General features: G+C 40.3%; 1 protein-coding gene across 1 annotated transcript in view; it reads right to left on the bottom strand.

The window, feature by feature from the left end:
• The window catches only part of Fat3 (FAT atypical cadherin 3), a 595529-nt gene that overhangs the window by 22288 nt on the left and 560395 nt on the right, over positions 1-12846 (bottom strand). Inside the window, exons 21-22 of the mRNA XM_047518553.1 lie at positions 11695-11852; positions 4764-5232 (exon numbers count right to left, since the gene is read on the bottom strand). Coding sequence (XP_047374509.1) covers positions 4764-5232; positions 11695-11852 — 627 coding nt within the window. The remainder of the gene's footprint in view (positions 1-4763; positions 5233-11694; positions 11853-12846) is intronic.

Here is a 12846-nt window from a genome sequence, read left to right as displayed (position 1 = left end):
TAGTGTTCTTGGTCATTGGGTGAAGCATATATGGGAATGCGGTTCAACTTCCTTAAATCATCTGTGAGGTGGGGGAGGCTGTACAACTGGCATTCATTGATCACAAGAGAGCAGCAAGGCCCAGGATTTGACACAGATCTTAGCACAATGCAGGCACTCAATTGAAGTTTGACAGACCAAAGTTAACCTATACCAGTGATCGCTTACAAGTTAAGGACACAAAATATTCAACAAATCTGGCCCAAAGTGGCGTGGGGACTTGGTTGCCCTGAACAGCTGAGCATTTGCAACATTTGAGAACCTATTTCATGCAACCTGATAGCCAGAATACTCACAATTGCTTAGAGAGAATGGACAGACACTATTATTTTTATCTTTGAAGCAGAGCTCAGGGTAACCCAAAATTCCTAACAGGGGAATAATGCTTCCATCTTTCATCAAAACAATTTTTAAAAAGTATAGGCTGTTCATTTGACTTTCAATTTCCCTGTGTCCTGTGTCTGTTTATCTTTTCTGGAACTCTCCAAGGGGCATTCCTGGAAGCATGGAATCGTTGGGACCCATGAACGTCAGCGGTTCTGAAACTTGGGTGTGCATAGAACCATCCTGGAGACTCATTAAAAATAAAGATGCCAACATTCTTCCCTTGTGATTCAGATTCTATATGTTGGGTGCCCTACCTCCAAGCTTTTCTTGGTAGTAAGGTCAATAATTTATAAATCAATTCAGTACCCTAACAGAAAGTACCTCTGATATGGACAGCAATTGATGGAGGCAAGTAAATAGGTTTTCCTTTTTTATTAATAATCAAGAAGCTTTTCAAAATAACATTGTCTTATTTTAACAAGGACCTCAGGTGATCTGATGCATCTTACAGTTGTATCTGTAAGTCTATAATATGAGAAACAGAACTAGAATTTTTCCCCAGGCAGCTGTTCTAGGGCAGTTCAGAGAAAAATCAGTATGTCATGTAGGGAGCTTGTTAAAATACAGATTGATTGAGTGGGTTTGGGGTAGGATCAGAGATGCGGCCTTTCTAACATTCCCTGTCATGATGATGCTGGCCTTTAGGACTTTGAATAGCAATAGGGAAGAGCCTGGGCTGAGGAGTTCCCACAATTTGGGTCAAATCTGGCTTCACGACTTTTGTGCTGCTAGGCTAATTAGTAGCATCTCTGGCCCATTTCTTCTTAAGGGGTGGGTTAGTGGGAGGGAAGAACAGACCATTCCCACAATATTGTAGTAAGAATTAAAAGTCCCAGTGCATCAGCTCTTACAAGGTAAGCCCTTATCATAGTGCCCAACACACAGCAAAGGTCTAAGAAACAGTAAGTCTTAGTACTAACAATGCACCCAACTTTTCATTTCAGGCCTTAGGCTTCTAGTCTCATGAAAAACTGTCTGAATGTCTATTTCTGGACCAGTGATTACCTGACTTAGTGTATTGCTTCACCAAATGGTAGCTTAGCCTCATTTGTATTTTCTGTTAACAGGCTTAAGATGAACACAATAAGGCACGCAGGATTGAGCACTTCTAATTCAGATTGTGGGTGCTCACTGTGTGGTGCCTTGCTTACTAGGTTTGGAGAAGTAAGGGTCAGAATAGGCCCTAACAATTTCTTCTCCAGGGTGGTTGCTATTTCCAGTTCATGTTTATGAAATACATATAATCTTAAGGCATTACCAAGAGAAAGAGCCTTCCCTCTGTGGTTGATTTATAGAGTCATATTCACCCTCTTATTACAAGTCAGCATTCTGGGCTTTAATTCCCCTCGGGTTCTATGGCTTCCTTCTGGGGCAGCCAATGTTATAACACTGATGAAAACCACTGACCATGTCATTCCAAGCTAGAAGATGTGGCTTCCTTGCCCTGATTCATGCCAAGAGTTTGATTGGGTTTGGGGGTGGTTGGAACATTCTGCTTCCCTGAAATAAAGTGCTTCTTGCTGTGGGTTGCCTGCCTCAAAGGTTCTAAATGTTCTGCAACAATGTACTAAGATGGCCACAGCTTGAGAATGGAGTCTCTCACCAGGAAAGCTGATGACCAATGCCTCAGCATTCTTCAGTGGTCAAGGGGAATACCATACCAAAACAAGTATCCTGGAATTTTAGAGGAACATGTGGAACAGGTCACAACAACTGAAAGATGTTCAAATAAATAAATTTTGTCCTCAGTGTTGTCATGTGCAAAGAGTCACTATTAAGCACTCCATCTACTTTCCGTAGCCCAGATTACCTCTTTGAATGCTGCGTGCATTCCAGCCTCTGATCTGGGGACCCAAGACTTTCTCTCTCTGTGATTAGATCTTCCTGGCAACTAGAGAGAATTCTTGAGGGCATGAATCCTTTTTGATTAAAAACTCAAGTCTTATTCTTCTTTTTAAACTAAGCAATTATATAGCTAAGATTTTCCTTGTATTTTAAGTAACCTTATAATTAACTACACAGTTTCATAGACATAAGTAAAGGCCAAATTTTGGTTCTTTCTTTTCTTTTCTCCCTTCCTCTATTTGACACTAGGTAGAACACAAGAACCCAGCAAAAATTCCTCTGATATGGGATTAAGAAAATAGATTCTCTCTCTTCTTTTCTTAGAAGCCAAGGCCTCATTCCTATAACCAGGAAGGAGGTAAGAAACTCCTCATACATTAGAAGAGGAATCTCCTGTGCTTTTGGTCCCCAGGGAAATAACGGGAGACCATACTCTGTGTGTGTGGAGTGGGGCAGGGCTGCTGAGCTAAGTACCACTGAACTAGGCTTGGGAATAGCTCTGGTGGCAGGCAGCTCCTATGGGACCCCCCTATTAAACAGAGATACTGAGTTTGAGAAAAAAAGGAGTTGTGAAGATGGAACTGAGGAAAGACTATCTTTGTTTTGGAAAAACATAGCCCCAAGGTACAATAGGGAGACTTGAACTGATAAAGGCTGTATCATTTTGTAAGAAAGAGAACCTACTATAGAGTCCCAGCCCCAATACCAAAAATAGAAGGAAGTGAAGAGCAGGGGAGGAAGAGGAAGTGTATTCTAGGCAAGGCTGGGCCATTAGGGATGGGATGGCAAGTTCTCTAGGCTATGTGGAAAATATATGGCAGGCGGGTCCTTCATGCTAAAATTTTATTAAACTAAAAGGGATTAAAAATAGAGAAAACTTCTGTTTTTCATAGGGGTCTTATTTAATTAACATACCTGCCCTGAATACTTAGCTAACAGATTTCATGGCAATAAAAAAATAAAATGCATGTTGAAGAGCAAGATTCCATGGTCTTTTTCCTTCATTCAGTGATTATTATTATTTTAAAGATAACCCATTGTGGAAGCCCATAGCTCTGCCAGCAAAAACAACGTCCTGCCATCGTTAAAAGTATGTTACAATTTGTGGCTGTGTACCCAGGATTTGACATGGAGTCGTGTTCTATTTCAACCCAATTTAATTATATGCTCCTTTTATATATCGTAGATGGCTCACACTAGCAGAATTGTTTTGCCTGGTGAAAAACTGGCCATGACTTGTCATAATGGGCTGGTTTATAGAACCACTGAAGTATAGTTACTGCCCATCATTCGGGAATTATGGCACCATAACAACCCTTTATTTACATATACTGCTGAGACAGTAAAAACAGCAAATAGATTTCTTAAATTGAGACGGCAGAAATTTCCCCCCAGGGTACTTGGCCCTCATTGTGGCAGTAACATATGCAAGTCTAAACAACTTTGTTGTCTGTATTTCGGCAGTGCATCATTTCACGGACAGTTTATAACATTCTAATAATAAAATGGACTCTAAATTTGGAGTTGGGCTTCACAAACATTAGATGGTAATGCACACAGCAGAATCTCTTAAGTGATTTGTGAAGAAGGTTTAAATTTGCTAATCATACTACTGCTGAGCAACTCGGCAAAGGGGCTGGAATGGAATCAGCAGTAGGGCTGTTGGGAGGTGGCAAATTTCAGCCAGAAGAATGTCTGGCCTAGTTTACCTTAACACAGACTCGGCATCTGGGTAAAGTCAGGGATTCTTTTATCTTTGCACTTCTAGATCCTAAATAATCTTGGCTTTTCCCTCAAACAACAGAAATACTCTATAATTCTTTCTCCCTCTCTCCTTCCCTTTTCTTTCTTTCTTAATGATGTATCTTTGGGGAAAAATTATTGGGGTAAAGCATTATGTCCTCCTTGAATGTTATTCCTCCTGAGATTTCGTGTACATTTCCCTCTCCTTATTCTTGACTTCCTACTCCTTTTTAGAGCAGTCACTAGATTGTTTAATACATGTTTTCAAAAGCATGCTCCAAGGGCCTCCACTATTCCTGGGGTACCAGATTCATCCCCAACTCTTTTGAGCTCCTGGAAGAGTTATGTTTATACAACACAGACTGCTACACATCATTCTGCAGTGACAGGTAGTTGGCTCATGAAGGTCCAACTTAAAACGGTGTCCTACTAGCCCAAGTCACAGAAGACTAGCAGGTTGTGGGGTGGGCAGGGAAGGGGGCAGAATTCATGGCATCTGTGGTCTCCTGGGCATCATGCTGCTTTTGTGGGATGCTGCAGATGATTGACTAAGCTGGACACTGTACTAGTCAAGCTCTGAAACTTCCCCTCAGTAAAGAGGTTTAAGAAGTTCTGTGCACATCTTGGGTGTGCACTCCACTCTAGGAGAGCCCTTGGGTTAGTCATGGCTGTGAGGGCAGTACCTCCTGCAAGTGCATCACAGGACCCCTGCCCTCCCTGCAGGGTGCCCATAGCACCCACACACTCACCCCCAGAAGGCAGGCCTGTGCAGCTGCCACCATGCTGGCACGGACTGCGTTCACAAGCATCGGGGTAGAGTACGCAGCCCAGCTTCAGCTCCGTCAGGCCCACAACTTCGGCGAAGCTGCTGCGCTTGTTCTGTAGAGGCAGCTCGTTGTTATTCAGCACCACTGAATCCAGGCAGCCCTGAAAGCCGCTGAGCACCTGTGTGACCCGCGTGTCAGTCAGGCTGCGGATGTTGTCTGCCTGCACCAGGGCACCGAAGTAGATGGTACTCTCAGTGCTCAGAGTTTGGAAGTAGAGGGGTGCCCTGCGTCGTTCCACGTAGCTATCATCTAAGGAAAGGCTCGTGAAGTTGCGATTGAGCTCCAGGAAGACGGAGTGCCAGCTCCCATCATTGACAGCGCGGCCGGAGATGCCCAGGATTCCAGGGCCACTACCGCAGTCCAGCTGAAACCACAGCTTGCCGTCCACAATCTGTGTGGGAAGTAATACCGAGCACTTTTAAATTTGCATCTCCCAATATATTCCTGAACACCATGACCCTAACTAACCAGAGGGCTTCATAAGGAGCCTGAAGACAGATATTACTTTTGATCCAGTCATAAATCTGCTGTGGTTTGATTTTTAACCCCCTCTCCATTATCTGCCATGAAAATGCATGCCTGATATTTCACAAACCTTCCTGTAATTAGTGATATGAACACCGCTTTATAAATCTGTCCTTTCTCTTCTGTGGATTTCTTCCCTTTTAAAATTCACAGTAATATCCTTGTTTAGATGTGTTTATTCTCTGCACCCTTCTTAGTCATTTCTACCATAGGAATGATCTCTGTGAATTCATTAATATTTTTTGGACATGCACCACATGCTAAGCAGTGTAATAGGTGCTATGGAGCAAAAAGAGTAATCAACTCTGCCCTCCTGGGCTTGTGGTTTAGTAGGGGAGATGACTACATGTGTATATCTATATATTCCCCAAATAAGTTTAATTGAGTGTGCTATACGGGAGAGAAAGAGGACAGGAAGAAATACAGATTTCCTAGTTCCCAGCTTCACAGGTATTTTAGCTTTTGAAACTTCTATTAAACACTAGCATTCTTAAAATAGTTCTTTGGTATATAGTACATCACAAAGTTCTTAGGGCTTGGCCATGTGCTTAGAACATGTGTATATTTAACAACATTTGCTCTTCCAGGAGGATCTCCTAATTAGCTCTTACCTTGTGGGTTTTTCCAACCTCTGGTCTAGGGTGCTATAACTGAGAATTGCTTTGATTGTACTAGTGTAGGGAGGGCATCCATCTCCTTCCAGGAGGCTAACCCCAGGGGATATTACACACAGGGAAGAAAGTATGTGCAACTGAAGGATACTGGTTAGCAGAGAGCTGCTGGGTAGCAATTAATCCTCCATGGAGAACCAGTTCAACTGTTGCTGAGGAGATGGGCTGACCTTTGACTCCTCTCTGGTCCGCCCTTGTCGATAATTCTAAGAAATGTGAGGTGGCTTTAGGATCGTGGCAGTGAGGGCTGGACCCCTGTCTAGCCAAGTTTATATTTGGCCATGAAGGGATGCACAGTCAGAACCTGTGAGACAAAAGCTTCTTTTCTGGCTTGTGTCTATGATCCAGCAAAAAGATCCTGTGGAGACCAGTGTCAGAGTCATGAAAGGGGGGCAGGCTGTCATTGAGGATCTGCTGGCTTTTGTATTTCTGTGCAGAGCACAGATACTTGTCAAGAGAAGAAACGAAAAATGAAAGGAAAGGAAATGACAGGGCAACACAGACCTTCCAGGTCACTAACAGCTAAGGAGATATAAATAACAACTGAATTCATAGAAATGAGCTGAAACTTTCCAAAATGTGTTTTACTTATGGTAGACTTAGTGATTATCATGGCACCACCCATTCTCACAAATAAAGCATTTCTTCATCTATGTTTAAGCATGTTCCAAAGACAACCAATTCATAGGTTCTCTCATTTCTGCTTTTGTGGCTCCATGGATTCTCTCATTCTGGCACCCTTTCATCTGCATACAAAGTTTATAGGTTCATATCACATTAATATGTATATATGGAAGGCAAGGGGCTTTGTGAACCAGTCAGAGCCCTGGGAATTGAGGAATGCTGAATCTAATTTAGGCTCTGTTAAGTACCACTCAGATCACTGGTAACAGTGGCTTGGCCTCTCTGGGTTTGAGTCTGGAAAAGAGAACTACTGTGGCTTGTTTAACAAGGATACTGTGCTCACTGCAGAATGCTTGGTCACATACTACACACTTTTTACATACCTGCTCTGCTATGTAATATAAATATTCTAAGGTAAAAGGACTGAGACAAATATATTTTCTTTTCAGAGAGCTTTCACATATATCTTACACAATTGCTTTTGCCTTGTTGTTGTTGTCATTCACAAAATGGACCGAATGGATATTGTAAATCATACCAGAATACTTGCTCAGTGACAGCTCCTGGATAATATCCATATTTATATTTCAATGTAAGTAATAAAATGATCAAATGTGACTTTGGAGACTACTTTTTTCCATAGCCCATCTGCTGGTTTGTCCTGTGGCTACAGTATGCTATCCCTAGTCTATCATGGAAAATCTGATGGTGGTTGCAATTCATGTAAGTTTTTATAAAAGAATGTTCAATTAGTATATTATTTGGTCCATTCCCCTTTCCTACCCCCACCCAGACCCTTTGAATTAATAACTAGTTACAAATTCACCCAGAAGAACCAACATGACTGAATGTACTCACACAGTTCAAAGTTCTCTAATTAAGGAATAAAATTATCCCATATGAACACTGAACATGATTAAGTTTCCTTTTTTTCTGTTGAAAAAAAATAACTGCAGTAATGTTGCTAAATGAAAGAAGCCAGATGCTTACATGATCCTCACCTTTTTACAAAGAAAAATCATTTGGATCTTCATAGTTCTAATATAGACTATCAGCCTTGTTTATATGACAACCTAGAAGCTGATGCCAAAAGTTACCTTGTGAAAAGTTAATAACCTTTTGCTATTTCTGTGCATATTATGCCAGGGAGAGGAAAGAACACTTTGTTCTTTTCATGTTTGAGACCACTCACACTGGAAAAATACGCTCTGATCATATTTAGTTTTTCTTTTCTTTAGAATAGGGTCTACCTGGTTTTAAAGGATCCTTTGTTTCAAAGAATGAAACTTTCTGAAATCAGAGGGCAAGCTATTTTAATAAAAATTGAGGTGTGCATAAAACTGCCAGAATAGTCTATAACAATAATACCGAAATGATGTGCTTGAGCTAGGTAAATGCATCATTCAGAAAGTACTGCCCTAATATAAAGTATTTAGATCCTTGCAATTGTTTGAAATTAGTGATGTGCTTTAGTACATGACTGGTGTGGCTTCTGGTTGGAAGATGAGAAATCAGCTATAAAGTCCTTTTGTGGAAAAGTAGGATTTTGAGTAAAAAGTATAAATTATGGCACAAAGTCTTACAACAGCAGATCCTTGGTGTGAGACTCTAGCAAACGAAGTACAATTGTGGATCTTGTAAGAGGTTCATTAAATATATTTAGAAAAAGAACTTTTTAAAAATCTATTTTCAAGGTAGTCATATTAATGGCTACCTGATCCAGGGTAAGCACTCAGAAATATGATCTGAAGAAATAAATAAATGGATGAATGATTATCCCAGTCTCTGGAATCTCTTATTTTGGTAATTTCTGAGTACTTTCGACCTGCTTGTCTTTGTCACATGCCTAGACCCACTATTGACTAGATATTCCTTGAGCAAGTCATCAAATCCCTCTAAGGCAATATAGACATTCAAACCCACCAGAAGGGGAAATGAGAATCAAAAATACATGTATGTGAAAGTACTTTGTAAACTATTAGGTATTTTGCTGTTATTATACAATGTAATTATTATAAGTTAACTCACTACTGAATGACTCTCTTGTATAGACCTTGGAACTCTTGAGTTTGGTGGGAAGCTTCTTCCTTGGTACCTCTTGGTCTATGCTGGGAGGATCTGGCCGTAACGAGTTGGCAGTTTTACAAACTAAATAAACTTTCCCTATCTTTGTTTTGGTCTCAAAATAGCCATCTCTCAAAATTATCAGAATGAAGCAAAGTATCACCTTTAACTTTCCTAAAAGGTAAACACTTGATATTTCTAGATTAACAGTCAAGGTTTCCTTGTGCTCTCTTGGCAATTTCTCTGTACATCTCTGCATGGTCTAACATATTTCTTTTATAGGTATGAGGAGAGTCACAGAATCTATCCCACTATTTCTCTGGTTCCTTTCGCTGCCAGGAAACTCAGAGTCATGATTTATGTTGAATAAAAGTAGTTCCCCTGAACCTAGAGTTTTTAATAATGATATTCCTCCCTTCCCTGCTTCGGTGGTTGACTCTTAGCTTTTATTTTCATCTTAATGGTGCTTTGATTTTATTGTATTTGGGTGTTTACAGTAAGCCTGAACTGTCGTTTGGAAGACATGGTATTAAGGATTGGTGGAGAATGAGTGCCTTTTATTATTGCCAAGAGACAGTAACTCTTCTGTCCATGAACATTTTCATTTCTCGAGGTCTCCATTAAGTTTTTTACTTATCTTTAAGGAGTACCCTTCACTCCACTGATTATGTTAAGTATGTTTTTAGAGAATGCACTCTGACTGGGGAAGTATAAACAGTGAAGAGGTGCAGTTTAAACAAAGCATTTCCGCTTACTTGTTGAACCAAAGTACAAGGCACATACTGTACCTAAAGCCAATGAAATTAAGTCTTGCATGAGGCTGCAAATGTTAAGCAAACAGATTCAAATCCCCTAAGTGGATATTGCTGGTGACTGTGGGAGGGTATCTGTAATAGTTCAGTACAGCTGTGTCCTACTTTGGTCAAACCCAACATATGAAAAGCAAACTTACAGAACAGACAGAGTAGGAGTGATGATTCACATCACAAAGGGATTAATGGAAGGCTCCCTTCAAATACCAACCATCCCTAGTTTATTGCAATTCCATTTATAGAGGTTCAGTTTACACAACTTTCACAAGCATGCTTGTTTCTTGAAATACAATATACCTTAGAAGCTGGAGCTGCCTAAAAGGTTTAATTATTTTTCCTTTCCATCCTTAGGGATCTGCACATTGCAGACATTTGTCAGTGAAGTGTCAAATGACAAGCTCCATTTTAGGATCAAGCCATTCAGGTTCACAGATTTTGTTCTCTCTCAAATTTAGTGCCCTATAGAGATTTGCTAATAGAAAGGATCAGTCTCATAGGGATGTTCTATAACCCATAACCCTGGTTAGAGCTTGGAGGAAAAGAAGGGACCATAATGAGACTAGGGAGAGTCACTGAGAGCTAGAAGCTCAGAATGGGTGGGGACCTTCCCAGCAATTACACAAAAACTCGACTGTCAGGATTATTTAGAAAATTATCTACTGACCCAAGGCAGGCTGCTATAGGAGCCAGGAGTGAATAAAAACAGGGCTTAGATTTTCAAATTTCTCTTCTTCTACTAGAAATATTTGATTTGAATATTTTCTCTAAAATTGTACATCTATAGTGCTTCTTTTACTTTCTTCTACAATGTTCCTTTCCACTCCAGAGCTAAAATTATTCTCTGTGTTGAATAAATAAGGATAGTGGGAGAGTCTCCACAAAAATATCCAACTTTTAAACTCCAACTCTTGACTCACTTACTCTGGCCACCCAGTAATACTGGGAATACCAGAAGTAGGTAAGTTTTGGTCTGTAAGATAGTTAGGAGGAGCCACCGGCATTTAATATGCTCCATATTTCTCACCTTCTTCATCTGCCTTCAGAATTAAATACTGGGCCACCCAATCAACTTGGATACGACATATTGAACAATCAAAGAACAGATGCTATAAAGGCCCTTTGTACTCCTAGTTAAGTCCAAATCTTGGTGGGGGAAAGATTTCCAACATTCCTCTAAGATGGGTGTTTTCTACTGGACAGGCTCTGAGAGTTTCTGAAAAGCACTTACAATGGACTGGTATAGCAACCTATCGAGAACAGCATTGAATCTCCCTTCTCCTCATGCTAGAAGGCTGAATCTGGTCTACAGCTGCACAGAATGTGACCTCTGATAAAATGAGTTTCAGTGGCAAGAGGAAGAGGTGTCATGAAGATAAAAGACATGAAGCGAGAGACCCTAAAGTGTGGGTTCAGGTCTTGCCATTTAGCTGTGCAAACCTGGGTAAATAACATAACCTCTCTAAACTGCTGTCCTCTTCTTCATCAAATGGGGATGATAATGTATAACGATGTTAACTTTATTTTTTTTCAAATGAAGCACATAAAGCTGTTGGCATTTTTGTTCTTGTTCTCATGAAAGTACTAGATGCCCTGAGCTGAATGCAAATGCCTGATTTGCTCTAAAGGAAATCTGCGTGCCTTAACAGGGTTTTTGAAGCCGGGGAATGATTTAACAATTGGTTTACTTTGGTCATGATAGGATAAGTGGAATCTTATTTATCTGATTTCCAACTTCCCCACTAAGCAAGAAGAGAAGTTGCCTTCAGAAGTCAGTGGGGACAGACCCCTGTGGTGGAAGAGGAGGCAGACAATTCTTTAAAGACCACCTGGCATGGAATTGATGAAGGCACATGATCTCATAAACTGTTGAGTAGTTACAGCTCAAAGGAGGCCAGTACTTGAATTCACCCTAGAGGGAGATGCCCCAGTCTACCATGAGCCAATTTTGAAGGATACTCAAAAGGAAATGGGCCATTGGCACACTTCCCAGTCCTGCTGCTGTTCTCCTTTGCCCTGAAGCCTGCTCTGGTTTTCTAATTCAAATACCAAAAAAAAAAAAAAAACAAAAAAAAAAAACCAATTTCAGCAGTCCCCAACCCAAAGCCAAAGTGCTCACCTAAAATTTGACCATAAGAAAAGATATTCCATTTTACGCACCTTCAGAATGATGCAGGGATTTGCTCTGGTGTACATTATAATCCCATTGCTTTGCAGGGTTCGCAGGCGCAGAGCTAGTTTGAAGTCCTCTTCCTTGCTATTTTCAGAAAGCCGGTATTTGATGTAACTATTCCCAGCAAAACTGAGAGAAGTGTGCCCTGAAAAGACCATTACAAGAAGACATGTTCTTTTAACATCCAGAAACAAGCAGGATACACAAAATTACCCAACAACTGCCCAGCAAGTTGGTTAAAGACCATGAGAAATTAATGAAGGCATCAAGGAGAAAGCAGTTTTGACTAAAAACTGGGTCTTCATTTCATGTCACACTCTAATTTCAGTAAAAAAATAAATTATTAACCAATCTGGTGCCAAAAAAATCTTAGTTATCTTGCACCAAGGGCAACTTGGTAAGTTCTACAAAATTTTCTTAGTGTCACTAAATTCCCAACTCCCACTTGCAAAAAGTAGCATTAAGATACCACTTCATGACTCCCTCAATTTCTTTCACTTATGCAATTAAGAACTGTCAATTCTGTGAAACAAAGATTACAAACCATTTTAAAATAATATCCATAATTCCTCCAGTATCCTGATGTCTTAATAGCCAATTTATGTCATTTGTTGAAAAAAGGTAACTGATAGGAAGGATATTCACGTATAGTTACAATTCTATTTTCTGACTGTTGATTTCAAGGTTTTCCCTCCCAGAATCTTTAGTCCAAGTCCCCATTGTCCAATTCTGAGCTCGCCATCTTTTTTTAATTATCCTCAACTTCATGCTATAACAAGGAAAGTAATGGCTGAAAAGTTGCCTTGCTAGGGTGAAAGTTGGAAATGTGGAAATATACCAGGTGGTTGATAATCAGCAACAAAGTTTTCTACCTAGAAAAGAGAAAGGAGTTTTGCCAAAAGTGACATCAGAAGTTATAAGGCTTGGTTTTATGGTCACCTGCATATCCACCTGCTAAGTGCATGACACAAGTGCTGGGGTAAGAGAAGCATGCTTTTCTTTTAAGTATGAGACTTAGTTAACTTATGCAAGCATTTTGGTTGTCCCTTTGCTTTATGGGTACCTCCATTCTTAAAATCAACTGTAAAAGAACTTTGGCTTCCATTTTTATGAACAATGCTTCTCTTTGCAAAGACAGA

Source organism: Sciurus carolinensis, chromosome 11 (genome assembly GCF_902686445.1).
Source record: "Sciurus carolinensis chromosome 11, mSciCar1.2, whole genome shotgun sequence".
Classification (NCBI taxonomy): Eukaryota; Metazoa; Chordata; class Mammalia; order Rodentia; family Sciuridae; genus Sciurus; species Sciurus carolinensis.
This window is presented reverse-complemented; position numbering and strand designations above follow the sequence as displayed.